At 47.2% G+C, this 21480-nt stretch overlaps 1 protein-coding gene across 5 annotated transcripts in view; it reads right to left on the bottom strand.

Moving 5' to 3' along the window:
• Positions 1 to 379: 379 nt before the first annotated feature.
• The window catches only part of LOC115124916 (lysophosphatidic acid receptor 2-like), a 37535-nt gene continuing 16434 nt past the window's right edge, over positions 380 to 21480 (bottom strand). For 4 of the 5 annotated variants that reach the window (XM_065015457.1, XM_065015456.1, XM_065015454.1 and 1 more), the window contains 6 exons: positions 15164 to 15630; positions 14788 to 14897; positions 11722 to 11808; positions 11296 to 11623; positions 5840 to 6105; positions 380 to 875 (listed from right to left, as the gene is read on the bottom strand). In XM_065015457.1, coding sequence (XP_064871529.1) covers positions 777 to 875; positions 5840 to 6105; positions 11296 to 11623; positions 11722 to 11808; positions 14788 to 14897; positions 15164 to 15389 — 1116 coding nt within the window. In that variant the 5' untranslated portion in view covers positions 15390 to 15630 and the 3' untranslated portion in view covers positions 380 to 776. Of the gene's footprint in view, positions 876 to 3603; positions 4258 to 5839; positions 6106 to 11295; positions 11624 to 11721; positions 11809 to 14787; positions 14898 to 15163; positions 15631 to 21480 lie in introns of those variants that run through there. The other variant, XM_065015458.1, reaches the window with a different exon arrangement.

Here is a 21480-nt window from a genome sequence, read left to right on the forward strand (position 1 = left end):
ATGCAACATGTAGGCAGTATTGGGCAACAGATGGCAGATCAGAGAAGATACACCCTGATGTATAAATGCCTGTTTGATCATGTGTAAAATGTGCTTGCAGCCGAGGCTTTCAGTGCGGTGAATAAACTCTGTGTTTTTACTAGTCGTCCGTTTGAGTTTTTACTCTGTTCAGAACCTAACAATACATTTAATATCAGTAAAATGTCTTTACAAATACCCCCCCCTTCTTAAAACTCACCTAACATGTTATGCAGTACACACACACACCTCTCCAACCTCTGCACACACACCTCCCCTCACTGTATACACACCTCTCCAACCTCTCCACACACACCTCTCACACCTCTCTCACCTCACACACTCTCCCCACACACCCTCACTGTACACACTCAGCGCAGACTATTCTCGTAAGATCAACAACAAAAAATGCATAAATAAAATGTCAAATTAAAAATAAAAAGTCATAAATATTCAGTTCTGATTGTAATGATGACTTTTCTACTGAGCTGACTGCTCAGGTAGACCACATGTCATCACATATCTGAGGAGTGTATATGGGACAATGTCAATAAAGTTGTTTCAAACAGAAACGTCAGTGCCTGTAGGTAACTGTAGTCATGTTTTCTGTAACATACAGTATCATACAAACAACATTTTACATCAATACAACTAAACATCACATTATACAATAAAAACATTTAGCATTATTCAGAAACTCCAAAATAATCACACACTGTGTGTGTGTGTGTGTGTGTGTGTGTGTGCGCATGCTCGTGTCAGCTCTCTGTGGACGTCATCATGTCCTTTGTTCCCTTCAGGATGAGAGGAGCTCCCCTGGTCTTCTCCACCAGCTCCGCATCACCATTCTCATATGGCTGGAGAGGGAGGATGAAGGGGACGAGGAGAGGGGATGAAAGGAGAAAGAGAGGGATGGAGAGGCAGGGTGAAGGGGACGAGGAGAGAGGGATGGAGAGGCAGGGTGAAGGGGACGAGGAGAGGGGATGAGAGGAGAAAGAGAGGGATGGAGAGGCAGGGTGAAGGGGACGAGGAGAGAGGATGAAAGGAGAAAGAGAGGGATGGAGAGGCAGGGTGAAGGGGACGAGGAGAGAGGATGAAAGGAGAAAGAGAGGGATGGAGAGGCAGGGTGAAGGGGACGAGGAGAGGGGATGAAAGGAGAAAGAGAGGGATGGAGAGGCAGGGTGAAGGGGACGAGGAGAGGGGATGAAAGGAGAAAGAGAGGGATGGAGAGGCAGGGTGAAGGGGACGAGGAGAGAGGATGAAAGGAGAAAGAGAGGGATGGAGAGGCAGGGTGAAGGGGACGAGGAGGGGATGAAAGGAGAAAGAGGGATGGAGAGGCAGGGTGAAGGGGACGAGGAGAGGGGATGAAAGGAGAAAGAGAGGGATGGAGAGGCAGGGTGAAGGGGACGAGGAGAGGGGATGAAAGGAGAAAGAGAGGGATGGAGAGGCAGGATGAAGGGGACGAGGAGAGGGGATGAAAGGAGAAAGAGAGGGATGGAGAGGCAGGGTGAAGGGGATGAGGGAGGGGATGAAAGGAGAAAGAGAGGGATGGAGAGGCAGGGTGAAGGGGATTAGGTGGGGACGAGGAGAGAGGGGATGAAAGGAGAAAGAGAGATGGAGTAAGGTCCAGCCATGAAGAGGGAGATAGAGAGAGAGATGAAGAAAGGAGAAATACAGGATGGTGAGGCAGAGGTGAAGGGGAGTAGCTTCATCTCTGGGGATGACAAGCACAGCAAAAGCTGGATGGAGAGGCAGATATCCTCCCTGATGACAAGGCAATAAGCTGGATCACAGCGCGTACAGATATCCTCCCTGGATGACAAGCACAGCAATAAGGTGGATCACAGCAGGCGTACAGATATCCTCCCTGCTCCTCTGGATGACAAGCACAGCAATAAGGTGGATGAAAGGACAGAGAGTTATATCCTCCTGCTCCTCTCCATGACAAGCACAGCAATAAGCTGGATCACAGAAATAAGATATCCTCCCTGCTCCTCTCCATGACAAGCACAGCAATAAGGTGGATCACAGCGCGTACAGATATCCTCCCTGCTCCTCTCCATGACAAGCACAGCAATAAGGTGGATCACAGCGCGTACAGATATCCTCCCTGCTCCTCTCCATGACAAGCACAGCAATAAGCTGGATCACAGCACGTACAGATATCCTCCCTGCTCCTCTCCATGACAAGCACAGCAATAAGCTGGATCACAGCACGTACAGATATCCTCCCTGCTCCTCTCCATGACAAGCACAGCAATAAGCTGGATCACAGCACGTACAGATATCCTCCCTGCTCCTCTCCATGACAAGCACAGCAATAAGCTGGATCACAGCACGTACAGATATCCTCCCTGCTCCTCTCCATGACAAGCACAGCAATAAGCTGGATCACAGCACGTACAGATATCCTCCCTGCTCCTCTCCATGACAAGCACAGCAATAAGCTGGATCACAGCACGTACAGATATCCTCCCTGCTCCTCTCCATGACAAGCACAGCAATAAGCTGGATCACAGCGCGTACAGATAGGAAACACAATAAGGACACAATACAACCAAGCTATAACCTAAATGAAACCCAACTATAACCCACAACCTATTTATTGAGCCATTTCTGTGGGTGGTGGGTAGCCAAGCGGTGAAGCGTGTTGGGCCAGTAACCGAGACGACTAGGTGAAGAATGTCAACGTGCCCTTGAGCAAGGCACTTTAACCCGGATGCTCCTGTAAGTGGCTGTGGATAAGAGCGTCTGCTAAATGACTAACATGTTTAGCTTCTAGTTTGTGTCCTAATTCTCGTTCCTGGCAGCATCATAAAAGACAGACATGATCAAGCGATGGCCGCACCCAGCACCACGATGCCGCCAGGCATAACCAAGCGATCAGGCAGACAGGCACAGATTAGGAATATTTTCATTTTTCTGGTTTTATTTTCAGAGATTTTTTGGTACAAAAATAAAACTAAAAAACAGAAACAGATTTTTAAATGAAAGAGAAAAAACAGTTTCTCTGTTAAATGGAGTATTGTTTTATTTTACAATCTGGGAAAAATATGTTTTCATATGTGCTTATGAAAATAATGCATATTAACAGGCATATTTATATAAAAAATCTAAATATTTAGAATATTAATTACCAGCATTTCCCTTTTATAGTTTCTCAGTTATGAACATTTTCCCTTTACAGAGATGATTTCAGCCAGTAATGGTGAGAGTTGGGGTACGTCCCAATGATCTCTCCTTAAGGGTGCACCCGTTCACTACAGTCAGAGACACAGATGGACAGACAGTCAGAGAGGGAGAGAGTTGGGGTACGTCCCAATGATCTCTCCTTAAGGGTTCACTGGTTCATGACATTCCACACATCTGACAGCATTGGGTTGGTGGAGGGCTGGAGGGAGTTCCCACCATATTTCTTATACCAGTCATTTCCTTTCAAATCAGTGAAGGGAAGTGAACGAGTGCACACTTTGGGAGGAAGAAGAGACAATTGGGACGTGGCCCAGGACTGTAGAAGAGGACGACTTGATTCCACTTGACCACTGGGGGACGCTAATGTATATTACACTTTACTGTGTGTGTGTGTGTGTGTGTGTGTGTGTGTGTGTGTGTGTGTGTAAAACAAAATGACAGTCCGTGTCATGGGTGGGGTAGGGTAAGTACGAGGGGAACATATTTCACTGTCACACCAGAGTTAGTGCAGAATAGCGTGCGACACTGAAATGTTTCCGCCCCTGCCTGTAATTGTGCCGTTTGTTCTCCATTAGTGACATCACTGACAGGATGTGTAAACGTTTAACTGGTGTTTGTGTGGGGTACTGTAAACACACACACACACACACACTCCTGTGTCTCCACACAGAGAGCAACGACACAGTGATGAGTCAGCCGTGTGTTTGTTTGTGTGTGTGTGTGTGTGTGTGTGTGTGTGTGTGTGTGTGTGTACATGCCATAGCTACAGGTCACAGGAAACATGACAACTAGTCAGACCTGTTTGAACCACTTTAACATCTGGTTCACATCCCACCAGGCTGTCCAGGGGTTGGCAGACAGCCTTCCTACAACGTTCCAACAACGTTCCAGAGACATTGTCACTATATAGAAGGTCTGTATGGAAAACAGTTGCATTATCAGAGTCCAGTATGGACCCAGCTGAAGACCAAAACATTGACCGCGGGGGGCTGGTCTTACTCAACCGGACTCATTCAAGTCTTGGCGATGTAGAACGTCTCTTTCTCTCTAGACACACAGATTGAGACATCTGCATTAGAAGCTGCACGGCACCATGTTAACAGAGGAGAGAAATCAGCCCCATCACTCTGTGTTAGAAGCTGCACGGCACCATGTTAACAGAGGAGAGAAATCAGCCCCATCACTCTGTGTTAGAAGCTGCACGGCACCATGTTAACAGAGGAGAGAAATCAGCCCCATCACTCTGTGTTAGAAGCTGCACGGCACCATGTTAACAGAGGAGAAATCAGCCCCATCACTCTGTGTTAGAAGCTGCACGGCACCATGTTAACAGAGGAGAGAAATCAGCCCCATCACTCTGTGTTAGAAGCTGCACGGCACCATGTTAACAGAGGAGAGAAATCAGCCCCATCACTCTGTGTTAGAAGCTGCACGGCACCATGTTAACAGAGGAGAGAAATCAGCCCCATCACTCTCAACCCATTCACAACGTTATGTTTGATCAGGTCTCTTTTTACAAACAGCACGTAGGCTCCGGTTTCTAACAACACGCAGTCACTTCTCCAGACAGCTACCGTTTAGTTTCCAAACAATAATATCTACATGATTAACTATTCATATGGTTCTATATGGATGAGGACAGAGACACACGGGGCTGCTATGTTACAGTATTATAACAACGATGCTACAAACACTCATATAGGCCATATTCTCTGTCTGCTTGTAAAGGGAGATACCTCGTCAGTTGTACAACCGAATGCCTCCTACTGAAATGTGTCTTCCACATTTAACCCAACCCTCTCTGAATCAGGAGGTGGTTGTCGTCGAGGCCTGGTTGTTGTAGGGCTATTTTGTGACATTGTTGTGGTACATGTTCCACTGTAATTCTGTTGTTGTAGGTGTTGTTGTGGTATTGTGTTATGTTGTCGTTGTTGTAGGTGTTGTTGTGGTATTGTGTTACGTTGTCGTTGTTGTAGGTGTTGTTGTGGTATTGTGTTACGTTGTCGTTATTCTAGGTGTTGTTGTGGTATTTTGTTACGTTGTCGTTGTTGTAGGTGTTGTCATGGTATTTTGTTACGTTGTACATATTGTAAGTGGTGTCATGGTATTTTGTTATGTTGTCGTTATTGTAGGTGTTGTTGTGGTATTGTGTTACGTTGACGTTGTTGTAGGTGTTGCCATGGTATTTTGTTACATGGTAGTAGTGTTTAAGTGGTCTTTTATCCAGTGTAGTTATTTTTAAATGTTTTGTTAAGTTGTAGTGGTTACAGTGGTTGATGTTGTTAAGGTGTGTCAGTGCATGGTGGTTGCTATGGTATAGTTTGGAGGCCATAACGTTGTTGTTAGGTTGTAGTTTATGTCATTGTGACAGTGTAGTTACATTGTTGTCACAGGACTGTTAGCTAGTTGTCTGGGCATGGTGATGAAAGTTACTATAGCACCCTGTCAGTGTTGACATTGTTACGGTGTAACTGACAGTTGCTACATTGTTGTCATCGTTAGCGTCTGGGCTGTCACCTATATGTGTCTACTGTCCTCGTCTAATCGTCTGTGTCCAGTGGTCGCCGTGGGGACTTATATGTTTGTTGTCGTCGTCGTGGTGATTGTTGCCGTTGCTCTCGGAGAGTACCTCTTGCTCCAGGGTGTTGCAGCGCATGCCGGACAGCGTGTCTTTGCGGCCGGCGTCGCCACGGCGACACAGGCAGCAGAGGATCCGCTTGAAGGTCTGTAACATGTCCGTGTCTCTGAAGCTGTAGATGATGGGGTTGACCAGGGAGTTACACTCAGCCAGGACCAGACAGTACTTCTCATAACGCAGCACCTGGCAAGATTCACAGCCCAGACCATCCAACATCAACAACACCAGGCCCGGGGTCCAGCAGATCACAAAACAACCTGGAGGAGAGGGGAGGGGAAGGGAGGGAGGGGGGAGGGGGGAGAGGGAGGGGGAGAGAGGGAGAGGGGGGGAGGAGGGAGGGGGAGGAGAGAGGAGAGGAGAGGGGGGAGGGGGAGGAGGAGGGGAGGGGGGGGAGGAGAGGGGGGAGAGGGGGAGGGGGGGGGGGGAGGGGGGGAGGGGGAGGGAGGAGAGGGGGGGAGGAGAGGGGGGAGGGAGGGGAGGGGGGGGGGAGAGGGGGGGGGGAGGGGGGGAGGGGGGGGGAGGGGGAGGGAGGAGAGGGGGGGGGAGGAGGAGAGGGGGGAGGAGAGGGGAGGGGAGGGGAGAGGGGGAGGGAGGAGGGGGAGGAGAGGAGGAGAGGAGGAGGAGGAGAGGGGGAGGAGAGGGGAGGGGAGGAGGAGGGAGGAGGGAGGAGAGGGGGAGGAGAGGAGGGAGGGGAGAGGAGGAGGGAGGAGGGGGGAGGGGGGGGAGGGGGAGGGGGGGGGGAGGGGGGAGAGGGGAGGGGGGGAGGGAGGAGAGGGGGAGGGGGGAGGGGGGAGGGAGGGAGGGAGGAGGAGAGGGGAGGGAGGAGGAGAGGGGGAGGAGGGAGGAGAGGGGGAGAGGAGGAGAGAGAGGAGGAGGAGAGGGGGAGGGAGGAGGGGAGGAGGAGAGAGGAGGGAGGGAGAGGAGGAGAGGGAGGAGAGGGAGGGAGAGAGGGGAGGAGAGGGGAGGAGAGGAGAGGAGGAGAGGAGGAGAGGAGGAGGGGGAGGAGGAGGAGGGAAGAGGAGAGGAGAGGGAGAGGGAGGAGAGAGGAGGAGGGGAGAGGAGGAGTGACAGAGGAGGAGGGAGGTTGGGATGGAGGAGAGGAGGAGAGGGGAGAGGGAGGAGGAGGAGGGGGGAGGGGATGGAGGAGGGGGTCAGGAGATGCAGAGGGGGGGAGAGGGAGAGGGGGAGAGGGGGAGGGAGAGGAGGAGAGGGGGAGGGGAGGAGGAGAGGGGGAGGAGGAGAGGGGAGGAGGGGAGGAGAGGGAGGGAGAGGAGGAGAGGAGGGAGGGGGAGGGAGGAGAGAGGAGAGGGGGAAAGGGGGAGGGGAGAGGGAGAGGATACTGGGGAGGAGAGGAGAGAGGAGAGGGGAGAGGAGGAGACAGGAAGGGAGGGGGAAGGATCTGATCAGCTGGTCAGGAACCCTAGAGGGGGAGGAGGAGTTTGGGGTTGGGGGAGGATATTCAATTAACATCTAACCCTTAACATCTAACACAGAACACTAACACAGGGAGAGAGAAAGGGAGGTTGAAATGGAGGAGGTATTTGGTCGTGGTGGTTTAACTATGCTGTTCCCTGTCAGACATGCACAGACAGGAGAAATTTTTTGTTTTACTAAGAGGAGACCAAACAATTGATTCCCATTCAAAACCTAACCCTAACATCTAAGAGACAAATCTAAAATAACATCTAACCCAGTGAAACTGTACACACACAGAGTCAACCCTAAACCTAACATCTAACCCTAAACATAATGATAATATCTAACCCTAAACCTTCAAATTCCTAACAGACACACACACACACACACACACACCACACAGTGACAACCTAACCTAACATCTAAACCTAAATGGAAGTGTATTTGTGTCCCTAAACATCTAACTATGCTGTAACCCTAACATGCACAGACATTCCTCAACATTTTTGTTTAAACTATCCTGTGGCTAACCCTAAACTAATTGATTCCCATTCAAAACCTATTTTCCCTAACATCTAACCCTAACATCTAACCCTAAACCTAACCCTAACATCTAACCCTAACCCTAACCCTAAACCTAACCCTAACATCTAACCCTAAACCTAACCCTAACATCTAACCCTAAACCTAACCCTAACATCTAACCCTAAACCTAACCCCTAATACCTAACCCTAAACCTAACCCTAACATCTAACCCTAAACCTAACCCCTAACATCTAACCCTAAACCTAACCCTAACCTAACCCTAAACCTAAACCTAACCCTAAACCTAACCCCTAATATCTAACCCTAAACCTAACCCCAAGAGTAACCCTAAGCCCTAACACTAACACTAACACCATGCCTAAGCCTCTCTCACTCACGTAACCCTAACATTTAACCCTACCATGCCAGAAAGAGCACACAACCCCCTCACTCTCACTTACCATGGCTAAACACAAGCCCCTCACACACTTACCATGGCAGAGAGTACACACAGCCTCCCTCACTCACACTTACCATGGCAGAGAGTACACACACAGCCTCCCTCACTCACACTTACCATGCCAGAGAGTACACACACAGCCTCTCTCACTCACCCTCACCATGCCAGAAAGAGCACACACAGCCTCTCTCACTCTCACTTACCATGGCAGAGAGAGTACACACAGCCTCTCTCACTCACACTTACCATGGCAGAGAGTACACACAGCCTCTCTCACTCACACTTACCATGCCAGAAAGAGCACACACAGCCTCTCTCACTCTCACTTACCATGGCAGAGAGAGTACACACACAGCCTCCCTCACTCACACTTACCATGCCAGAGAGTACACACACAGCCTCCCTCACTCACACTTACCATGGCAGAAAGAGCACACACAGCCTCCCTCACTCACACTTACCATGCCAGAAAGAGCACACACAGCCTCTCTCACTCTCACTTACCATGGCAGAGAGTACACACACAGCCTCCCTCACTCACACTTACCATGCCAGAGAGTACACACACAGCCTCCCTCACTCACACTTACCATGCCAGAGAGTACACACACAGCCTCTCTCACTCACACTTGCTATGCCAGAAAGAGAGACAACCAGAAATTCAAGGATTGTATGAGCCTATATGTGAGAAACAGAGACGTCAAATTCCTTCCAGAGGAATTTAATCAGAAGTTAAAAATGCTGGAGCAGAATCTTGGGAGAGAAGCAGGAAAGAGGAGAAGGAAGGAAGGAAGGAAGGAGGAAGGGAGGGAGAGAGTGAGGGATGTGGGGGTGGAAGTAGAGTGTCTGGTTAAACGAGTTCGGACAAGCCAGAGAGGTGCCTGAATGCCGGAGAGAGAGTGTGTGTGTGTGTATATGTATAAACAGTTGAAGTCAGAAGTTTACATACACTTAGGTCGGAGTCATTAAAACTCGTTTATTCAACCACTCCACAAATTTCTTAACATACTATAGTTTGGGCAAGTCGGTTAGGACATCTACTTTGACACATGACACAAGTCATTTTTCCAATGATTGTTTACTGACAGATTATTTCACTTATAATTCACTGTATCACAATTCCAGTGGGTCAGAAGTTTACACACACTAAGTTTATTGTGCTTTTAAAAAGCTTGAAAAATTCCAGAAAATGATGTCATGGCTTTAGAAGCTTCTGATAGGCTAATTGACATAATTTGAGTCAATTGGAGGTGTACCTGTGGATGTATTTCAAGGCCTACCTTCAAACGCAGTGCCTATTTTCTTGACATCATGGGGAAATAAAAAGAAATCAGCCAAGACCTCAGAAAAAAAGACCTCCACAAGTCTGGTTCATCCTTGGGAGCAATTTCCAAACGCCTGAAGGTACCATGTTCATCTTTACAAACAATAATACTCAAGTATAAACACCATGGGACCACGCAGCTGTCATACCGCTCAGGAAGGAGACGCGTTCTGTCTCCTAGAGATGAACTAACTCACCAACTCTGGTGTCTCCTAGATATTAACGTACTTTGGTGCGAAAAGTGCAAATCAATCCCAGAACAACAGCAAAAGACCTTGTGAAGATGCTGGAGGAAACAGGTACAAAAGTATCTATATCCACAGTAAAACGGGTCCTATATCGACATAACCTGAAAGGCCGCTAAGCAAGCAAGAAACCACTGCTCTAAAACCACCATAAAAAAGCCAAACTACAGTTTGCAACTGCACATGGGGACAAAGATCGTACTTTTTGGAGAAATGTCCTCTGATCTGATTAAACAAAAAACCAAAGCCAATTCCTCGTTTGGCCGCATTTCCTTCCAGTTCTCTGCTGCCAAATACTGGAACGAATTGCAAAAATCACTGAAGCTGGAGACTCAGATCTCCCTCTCTAACTTTGAGCACCAGTTGTCAGAGCAGTTCACAGATCACTGCATATAGCCCATCTGTAAATAGCCCATCCAACTACTTCATAATTGTTTGCTCCTATGCACACCAGTATATCTTCTGCACATCTATCACTCCAGTGTTAAATTGCTAAATTGTAATTATTTTGCCACAATGGCCTATTTATTGCCTTTACCTCCCGAATCTTACCTCGTTTGCACACTGCATATAGACTTATTGACTGTATGTTTGTTTATTCCATGTGTAACTGTGTTATTGACTGTATGTTTGTTTATTATTGACTGTGGTATTATGTTTGTTTATTCCATGTGTAACTCTGTGTTATTGACTGTATGTTTGTTTATTCCATGTGTAACTCTGTGTTATTGACTGTATGTTTGTTTATTCCATGTGTAACTCTGTGTTATTGACTGTATGTTTGTTTATTCCATGTGTAACTCTGTGTTATTGACTGTATGTTTGTTTATTCCATGTGTAACTCTGTGGTATTGACTGTATGTTTGTTTATTCCATGTGTAACTCTGTGGTATTGACTGTATGTTTGTTTATTCCATGTGTAACTCTGTGGTATTGACTGTATGTTTGTTTATTCCATGTGTAACTCTGTGGTATTGACTGTATGTTTGTTTATTCCATGTGTAACTCTGTGTTGTTGTTTTTTGTTTGTGTCGCACTGCTTTGCTTTATATCGCCCAGGTCACAGTTGTAAATGAGAACTCATTCTCAACTGGCCTATCTATCATACACTAACCTACCTAAGTACACTAACCTAAGTTGTTCTCAACCTGGTTAAATAAAGGTGAAATAAAAATAAACGTTTGACCCAAGTTAAACAATTTAAAGGCAATGCTACCAAATACTAATTGAGTGCATGTAAACTTCTGACCCACTGGGAATGTGATGAAAGAAATAAAAGCTGAAATAAATCATTCTCTCTACTATTATTCTGACATTTTAGGGACCTAAGACAGGGAATTTTTACTGGGACTAAATGTCAGGAATTGTGAAAAACGGAGTTTAAATATATTTGGCTAAGGTGTATGTAAACTTCAACTGTATGTGTGTGTATGTATATATATGATATATATATATAGTTGTCCAGGCCTTCCTCACCCAGGATCATAGAAACCGTCTTCATCAGGTTGAACACAGTCTCCTTGTGTCGTATCTGGCTGGTGTGCTGAGACATCCTCTGGCTCTTGTGTCTGACATACACAAAGATCCTGGTGTAGGCAGCCACCATGAGAGAGAAGGTGAACAGGTTGAGCACAGCCCAGAACACCAGGTAGGAGCGTTTGTACATGGGGGCCATGGTGGAACAGTTTTCCAGGTCACACACACAGTGCCAGCCCATGGTGGGAACCAGGCCCATGAAGATGGCTAGGCCCCAGATAAGGGCGATGAGCAGCACCACGCGGCGGTTGGTCATCTTACTGTGGAGCTGAGATGATATATACTTTATTAGTCCATAACAGATGGAAACCGCTTTCTCCTGACCACTCTACTGTAATATCAACACACACACACACACACACACACCTGCATGGTGAAGATGGTCTGGTGGCGCTCCAAGGCGATGGCCAGGAGGTTCAACACCGATGCTGTCAGACTGGAGTCGATCAGGGTCTGGAGGGAGGAATAATTCATCTATATTTGAAGGGTTTTTAACATATTGACTGAGACAGGACAGTTGAAAGGAGACAGGAAAGGTAGGAGAGATGGAGAGTCAGAAGACCAGAGGGTGGAGTACAACCCACGCTGACTGGTAAACTTGGCTGTACAGTCGTGGCCAAAAGTTTTGAGTGTCAAAGGCTTTTATTGACAATTACATGAAGTTGATGCAAAGAGTCAATATTTGCAGTGTTGACCCTTCTTTTTCAAGACCTCTGCAATCCGCCCTGGCATGCTGTCAATTAACTTCTGGGTCACATCCTGACTGATGGCAGGATGTTTTCTTGGAGTTTGTCAGAATTTGTGAGTTTTTATTTGCCTCTTGAGGATTGACCACAAGTTCTCAATGGGATTAAGGTCTGGGGAGTTTCATGGCCATGGACCCAAAATATCAATGTTTTGTTCCCCGAGCCACTTAGTTATCACTTTTGCCTTATGGCAAGGTGCACTATGCTGGAAAAGGCATTGTTCGTCACCAAACTGTTCCTGGATGGTTAGGAGAAGTTGCTCCTGGAGGATTCTTTATTCTTTATTCATGGCTGTGTTCTTAGGCAAAATTGTGAGTGAGCCCACTCCCTTGGCTTAGAAGCAACCCCACACATGAATTGTCTCAGGATGCTTTACTGTTGGCATGACACAGGACTGATGGTAGCGCTCACCTTGTCTTCTCCGGACAAGCTTTTTTCCGGATGCCCCTAACAATCGGAAAGGGATTCATCAGAGAAAATGACTTTACCCCAGTCCTCAGCAGTCCAATCCCTATACCTTTTGCAGAATATCAGTCTGTCCCTGATGTTTTTCCTGGAGAGAAGTGGCTTCTTTGCTGCCCTTCTTGACACCAGGCCATCCTCCAACAGCCTTTGCCTCACTGTGCGTGCAGATGCACTCACACCTGCCTGTTGCCATTCCTGAGCAGGCTCTGTACTGATGGTGCCCCGATCCCACAGCTGAATCAACTTTAGGAGACGGTCCTGGCGCTTGCTGGACTTTCTTGGGCACCCTGAAGCCTTCTTCACAACAATTGAACTGCTCTCCTTGAAGTTCTTGATGATCTGATAAATGGTTGATTTAGATGCAGTCTTACTGGCAGCAATCTCCTTGCCTGTGAAGCCCTTTTTGTGCAAAGCAATGATGACGGCACGTGTTTCCTTGCAGGTAACCATGGTTGACAGAGGAAGAACAATGATTCCAAGCACCACCCTCCCTTTGAAGCTTCCAGTCTGTTATTCAAACTCAATCAGCATGACAGAGTGATCTCCAGCCTTGTCAACACTCACACCTGTGTTAACGAGAGAATCACTGACATGACAGCTGGTCATTTTGTGGCAGGGCTGAAATGCAGTGGAAATGTTTTTGGGGGGATTCAGTTCATTTGCATGGCAAAGAGGGATTTGCAAATAATTACAATTCATCTGATCACTCTTCATAACATTCTGGAGTATATGCAAATTGCCATCATACAAAATGAGACAGCAGACTCCGTGAAAATTAATATTTGAGTCATTCTCAAAACATTTGGCAACGACTGTACATGTGTGCCGGGTTCCTCGACCACAGCGGGTCCAGCCATTTCAACTATGTGGGCCTTTTGCTTATAATAGCTTAGTAAGCATAAATCACACAAACCTACAGTACTTTGACAGGAAAAGTTTTCCCAGTTTGAAAGAAAAAAATGTGGATTAATGGGCCCTAGCAAGCATCAACTCAGGGACGGACCATGGATCAGTAATCAGCCCAGGCTTTTCTGACATGCCGGCCCATTTTTTCCTCAAGGACCTCATCACTAGATAAGTAATGCTAATTATGTGGAAGAGAAACTGCCCTTTGGCCAGTCCATTTCTGCATGAACTAATCCTATGGGAAGAACTTGTCTTGTGCACCTGGCTTACTGGCCATTGGTTCTTGGGCCAGATTGATGGTCCAGGGTTAGTTAGGGTGTGTGTTGGACTCTCCTACCTGGCTTACTGGCCATTGGTTCTTGGGCCAGATTGATGGTCCAGGGTTAGTTAGGGTGTGTGTTGGACTCTCCTACCTGGCTTACTGGCCATTGGTTCTTGGGCCAGATTGATGGTCCAGGGTTAGTTAGGGTGTGTGTTGGACTCTCCTACCTGGCTTACTGGCCATTGGTTCTTGGGCCAGATTGATGGTCCAGGGTTAGTTAGGGTGTGTGTTGGACTCTCCTACCTGGCTTACTGGCCATTGGTTCTTGGGCCAGATTGATGGTCCAGGGTTAGTTAGGGTGTGTGTTGGACTCGGATAGGATAAAGTAATCCTTCTCCCCCCCCCCTTAAAAGACCTAGATGCACTATTGTAAAGTGGCTGTTCCACTGGATGTCATAAGGTGAAAGCACCAATTTGTAAGTCGCTCTGGATAAGAGCGTCTGCTAAATGACTTAAATGTAAAATGTAATGACTCTCCTACCTGGCTTACTGGCCATTGGTTCTTGGGCCAGATTGATGGTCCAGGGTTAGTTAGGGTGTGTGTTGGACTCTCCTACCTGGGGTACAAACCACTGGTTCTTGGACAGCTTGATGGTCCAGGGTTAGTTAGGGTGTGTTGGACTCTCCTACCTGGCTTACTGGCCATAGGTTCTGGGCCAGATTGATGGTCCAGGGTTAGTTAGGGTGTGTGTTGGACTCTCCTACCTGGCTTACTGGCCATTGGTTCTTGGGCCAGATTGATGGTCCAGGGTTAGTTAGGGTGTGTGTTGGACTCTCCTACCTGGCGTATAAACCACTGGTTCTTGGACAGCTTGATGGTCCAGGGTTAGTTAGGGTGTGTGTTGGACTCTCCTACCTGGCGTATAAACCACTGGTTCTGGCTTGATGGTCCAGGGTTAAGGGTGTGTGTGGGACCACTGGCGTACAAACCACTGGTTCTCGGGCCAGATTGATGGTCCAGGGTTAGTTAGGGTGTGTGTTGGACTCTCCTACCTGGCGTACAAACCACTGGTTCTTGGACAGCTTGATGGTCCAGGGCCCAGTGTGGAACATCAGGTGCAGGTAGGCGATACCTGAGAACAGGTCTGCTGCCGCCAGGTTGCCTAGGGGATAGTCGACAAGGACATTAGTAGGGTTGCTAAGGGGGGTAATATTACTGGTAACTTTCTAAAATGTACCAGTTAACTCCTGGATTTTAGGGAATTTTCACAGATATAAAGAAAATGACATAAATATGACTAAATGTATTGAAAGTATAATCTACCAAATTTTGTAGATTTAAAAATGACCAAAACTTCTGAAAATTCTGGTAAATTTGGTAAATTAGTGGGAGCAGCTGCTAATTGACAGACACACACATACACCCTACCTAGCAGATAGTAGATAGGGAAGTGGAAACGTCGGTTGATGAAGATGGCCACCATGACCAGGATGTTGGCCAGGATGACGATGACAGACACACCCATGCCCAGGCTCACCACCACGTAGTCCCGAGGACGCCAGTGGGCACTGATGTTCTTGCCACTATGTTCGTAGAAGAACTGCACTGTACGGTTGTAGTAGCACCCGGGGACATCGTCTGTCAACTTGTCCATCTTGACCAATCAGATGGGGTGGAGCGTAGAGTGGGCAGGAGTTAAGTGGAGTGAGGGGGACCAATTGGATTGTCCGGACGGATGAGTGGTGGCGGGGGTTCGTGTGGATGGGACTCGCCCTATTGGTGGGTTGGGGGTGGTCTCGCCATGAGGGGTGGGAGGGAATGGACGGCGTCCAGTTTGATTGACGTCTATCTCCTCCAATCGTGTGTGGGCTGAGACGTTGTCCCTTCTCTTTGGTCTGTTGGGGGAAAGAGAAGAAAAACATGTAACAACATAGCTGAAGACACACACACTCTCTATTTTAATTATGACTAGTGTTAGGAGTTTTTCCTTCAGAGCCCTCAACTAGGGTCTATAGACTTTCCTTCAGAGCCTTCAACTAGGGTCTATAGACTTTCCTTTAGAGCCCTCAACTAGGGTCTATAGACTTTCCTTCAGAGCCTTCAACTAGGGTCTATAGACTTTCCTTCAGAGCCTTCAACTCAGGTGTATAGACTTTCCTTCAGAGCCTTCAACTAGGGTCTATAGACTTTCCTTCAGAGCCCTCAACTAGGGTCTATAGACTTTCCTTCAGAGCCTTCAACTAGTTTCTAGAGACTTTCCTTCAGAGCCTTCAACTAGGGTCTATAGACTTTCCTTCAGAGCCTTCAACTAGTTTCTAGAGACTTTCCTTCAGAGCCTTCAACTAGGGTCTAGAGATGTTCCTGGTCCTGAAGTTAACATCCTCCCTGTAACAAACACCTCTACAGCAGGTTGTTCTGGTCCTGAGGTTAACACTGATGAACCAGCATCCCTCTGCAGTGTTGACTGTAAACCAGGCTGCCTGCTGGGGTTTAGATAACAACAACATGCCTTCTACCCCAGAGTATGATCTGTGTAGTCTTTACTGAACCCGGGGAGTTATTACCAATGTAGTGATGTCTTCATTCTAGCAGGTTAGTGGACTGAAGCTAGTGATTTAGTAACATAACTAGTCCCTCCTCGGCTCGACTCTCCTCCTAACAAAAGAAACAACAGAGCAGCTTTCTGGAGCAGAGAGACACACCTCACAATTACACAATCCAACAGTGTAACCTAATCTGAATCCAAACACACAGCAACACACACACAGCCTTGGTGCCGCGCTCTACGACTGCCAGACAGGGGGAGAGAGAGAGGGAAACAGAAAGAGATTGAAAGCGGAAGAGTGGAAACGAGAGAGGGAAGATTAGATGTATACAGGAGAGGAATGGAAGAGACTGAAAGGTAATGAAAACATGAAGGATTGGGGGGGTGTTAAATAGCTGAGTTGGAGTCAGAAACAGAGGAATGCAGAGGGAGTGTTTGTGGTGTGTGAGCCGTGTACTAAGAGATGGTCGTCTGGCCTCGAGGTCCCTCCCACCAGTCTCCCTGTCTGACCCCTAAACAGAATGGAAGTACAGCTGTCCCTCTCTAAAGCACCAGGTATCTAAACCACGACCACTAACTAACCTTCTCCTGACATAATCACCCGGCCATTACGTAGCAGACATCTTAATCCACAGCCACTCAGAGGAGTGTCTGCACTGTGCAGAAGATCACTTAAAATGGGAGGCCACCGAGGAAATCAAACACATGACAATGGCATTGCGAGAACCATGTTCTACCAACTGAACCCCACAGGACCTCTACCCTGATCTGACTGTCTAACTGAACCCCACAGGACCTCTACCCTGATCTGACGGTCTAACTGAACCATACAGGACCTCTACCCTGATCTGACTGTCTAACTGAACCATACAGGACCTCTACCCTGATCTGACGGTCTAACTGAACCATACAGGACCTCTACCCTGATCTGACTGTCTAACGGAACCCCACAGGACCTCTACCCTGATCTGACGGTCTAACTGAACCATACAGGACCTCTACCCTGATCTGACTGTCTAACTGAACCATACAGGACCTCTACCCTGATCTGACGGTCTAACTGAACCATACAGGACCTCTACCCTGATCTGACTGTCTAACTGAACCCCACAGGACCTCTACCCTGATCTGACGGTCTAACTGAACCATACAGGACCTCTACCCTGATCTGACTGTCTAACTGAACCATACAGGACCTCTACCCTGATCTGACGGTCTAACTGAACCATACAGGACCTCTACCCTGATCTGACTGTCTAACTGAACCATTCAGGACCTCTACCCTGATCTGACTGTCTAACTGAACCATACAGGACCTCTACCCTGATCGGACTGTCTAACTGAACCATACAGGACCTTTACCCTGATCTGACTGTCTAACTGAACCATACAGGACCTCTACCTCTACCCTGATCTGACTGTCTAACTGAACCCCACAGGACCTCTACCCTGATCGGACGGTCTAACTCAGTGGTCACCAAACTACGGCCCTTGGCCGGATACGCCCGTCAGCACATTTGGCCCGGCCCTCTGAACAATACCAGAGACGCTATCGAATTTTTTTCCTATTTGGCCTCCAGAAAAAAAATCCTAGGCCCGGCCCTGTCAAAGAGAGAACGGAATAATGGCGAAAAGGTTAGGTAAGAGAAAAATTTATTCAGAATGCAGGGTATTTAACCTGCAGTGGACAAACAATTTTTTTTGTTCAATGCAAAGAAAAGGCTGTTTGTCTCATCTGTCAAGAGACGGTGGCGGTATTCAAAGAATACAATCTTCGCCGACACTATGAATCCCGTCACAAAGACAAGTACGATAGCTTGCAAGGCCAAATACGAGCAGACAAACTCTCAAAGCTAAAAAGTGGACTACTATCTCAACAGAATACATTTGTACGCCAAGCTCAGCTGAACCAGGCATCCGTTCGGGCCAGCTTTCGGGTTGCTAAACTGATAGCAAGAAGCGGTAAGCCTTTCACTGACGGAGAGTTTGTTAAGAAATGTATGGATGCTGTCGCGGAGGAGGTGTGTCCCGAGAAGAAAGATGCATTTAATGCCGTAAGTCTGTCGGCGAGTACAATCACCAGACGCGTTGAAGAAATTGGGAGTAATGTATATGCCCAGCTGTAGCAGAAGACGAAAGAATTTGACTTTTTTTCATTAGCACTGGATGAGAGCACGGACGTGCAAGACACAGCGCAACTGCTCATTTTTATTCGTGGAGTTAGCGCAAACTTTGAGATATGCGAGGAGCTGGCAGCCCTCCAAAGTCTCAAAGGGACTACAACGGGAGAGGATATTTTTGACAAAGTGTGCCAAACCATGGAGAAGTTGGACCTGGACTGGTCAAAGCTAGCTAGCATCACGACTGACGGGGCTCCTAGCATGGTGGGCGAAACTCGCTGTCTAATAGGACGCATGAACCGGGAGTTGGAAAAAAGGGGTCTCACCGCCCCGCTACGAGTCCACTGCCTAATTCACCAGCAAGCACTGTGCTGCAAAGTGTTGAAGTGGGATTCTGTAATGAAGGTTGTGGTGTCGTGCATAAACTTCATCAGAGCAAAGGGACTTAAACACAGGCAGTTCCAAGAATTCCTGTCTGAACTGGAGTCTACGCACAGAGATGTGCTGTACTACACAGAGGTCCGATGGCTGAGCCGGGGCAGAGTTTTGAGGCGTTTTACGAGCTGCTACCGAAATTAACGCATTTCTTCATTTAAAAGACAAAACGGTCCCAGAGCTGATCGACCCAGAATGGAAATGGCACCTCGCATTTTTAACAGACGTGACAGAAATACTTAACAGCCTTAACTTGCAGCTACAAGGCGAGGGGAAACTCATTTGCGACATGTATTCACACATAAAAGCATTTGAGGTGAAATTAGCGCTGCTTTTGGAACAAGTGAAAAAGCGCAACTTCGTCCATCTTCCTGCTACCCAAAACCTGTCGACAGAGAACTCAGCGGTCCCGTTCCCAGCTGAAAAGTGCGTGGAAGCACTGGAAATGCTGAAGGCGGAGTTCGGTGTGCGATTCAGTGAACTACATGTTCATGCAAAAGAAATCCGTCTTTTTCAGAACCCCTTTGTTGCCGACATTGATGAAGCCCAGCCTTCATATCAGTTTGAGTTGGCTGAGTTGCAGAACTGTGATGTTCTGAAAGACGCATTCAAGCCCAACAGTCTCATTGACTTCTATGCCGCCCTCCCAAACGACACATATCCAAACATCAAAAAACACGCAATGAAAATGTCCACAGTTTTTGGCAGCACGTATATCTGCGAGAAAACCTTTTCTCGCATGAAACTGCTGAAAACCCCGATGAGATCAAGATTGACAGATGAACATTTGCATCAGTGCTTGAGACTGGCTGTAACTAGAATGGAACCTGATATTCAACTTCTCACCAGCCAGATGCAGGCCCACAGTTCACACTGATGAACATACATAGGTAAGCTCACTTTTCTGACTTGAATGAGTCATTCTGAGCATAAACAAATATAATCATAATAAAATCTACTGGGATAAAATCCATCTTTACAACCATACTGGTAGTGAAATGTATTGTGCTGTGTAGGTGCTGTATCACTTAGTTCAGTTTCTCAACCTGCTTCTTTTGTGGTTTTCACAGGGAAGTTGATGAGAGAGAGCTGCAAACAGCGGTGTCTACAAGCCTACTGGAACCTACAAAAGGATTATAAGGAAGGAACACAAGAACTTTAAGAGACTGCTCATATGTGTCAGAGAGATTCTGCTCTGACAACTGAGCTGAACTTTTATCTGTTAAGATTGTGCATGGCACGACAGAAAGTTAATGTTCCATGGCTTTTTTTTCTATGAAGAACCCAGAGAGAGTTATTTAGTTATTATTTATTTCCTGTTTTTTTCTGTGAAGAACTCAGAGGGGTTATTTAGTTATTATTTATTTCATTAATAGTGTTATTATTTGTTTCCTGACTTTTTTTCTGTAAAGAACCTGGAAAGGGTTATTTGGTTATGTGTGGCTTTCTGGAAAACAATACATTTTTTAAGCTCCCCTACGATCGTCACACTTTTTCTGTTACAAACTGACACCGGCCCCCCATCAGAGAAGGGAAAAGTTATGTGGCCCTCACAGGAAAAAGTTTGGGGACCCCTGGTCTAACTGAACCATACAGGACCTCTACCTCTACCCTGATCTGACGGTCTAACTGAAACCCACAGGACCTCTACCCTGATCTGACTGTCTAACTAAACCATACAGGACCTCTACCCTGATCTGACTGTCTAACTGAACCATACAGGACCTCTACCCTGATCTGACTGTCTAACTGAACCATACAGGACCTCTACCCTGATCTGACTGTCTAACTGAACCATACAGGACCTCTACCCTGATCTGACTGTCTAACTGAACCATACAGGACCTCTACCCTGATCGGACTGTCTAACTGAACCATACAGGACCTCTACCTCTACCTGATCTGACGGTCTAACTGAACCCCACAGGACCTCTACCTCTATCCCTGATCTGACTGTCTAACTGAACCCCACAGGACCTCTACCTCTACCCTGATCTGACTGTCTAACTGAACCCCACAGGACCTCTACCCTGATCTGACTGTCTAACTGAACCATACAGGACCTCTACCCTGATCTGACTGTCTAACTGAACCATACATGACCTCTACCCTGATCTGACTGTCTAACTGAACGTCTACCCTGATCTGACTGTCTAACTGAACCATACAGGACCTCTACCATATCCCTGATCGGACTGTCTAACTGAACCATACAGGACCTCTACCTCTACCCTGATCTGACTGTCTAACTGAACCATACATGACCTCTACCCTGATCTGACTGTCTAACTGAACCCCACAGTACCTCTACCATATCCCTGATCTGACTGTCTAACTGAACCATACAGGACCTCTACCTCTACCCTGATCTGACTGTCTAACTGAACCCCACAGGACCTCTACCCTGATCTGACTGTCTAACTGAACCATACAGGACCTCTACCCTGATCTGACTGTCTAACAACCATACAGGACCTCAACCCTGATCTGACTGTCTAACTGAACCTCTACCCTGATCTGACTGTCTAACTGAACCATACAGGACTCTACCATACCCTGATCTGACTGTCTAACTGAACCTACAGGAACCTCTACCCTGATCTGACTGTCTAACTGAACCATACAGGACCTCTACCCTGATCTGA

The sequence above is a fragment of the Oncorhynchus nerka genome, unplaced genomic scaffold, assembly GCF_034236695.1.
Source record: "Oncorhynchus nerka isolate Pitt River unplaced genomic scaffold, Oner_Uvic_2.0 unplaced_scaffold_1416, whole genome shotgun sequence".
Lineage (NCBI taxonomy): Eukaryota > Metazoa > Chordata > Actinopteri > Salmoniformes > Salmonidae > Oncorhynchus > Oncorhynchus nerka.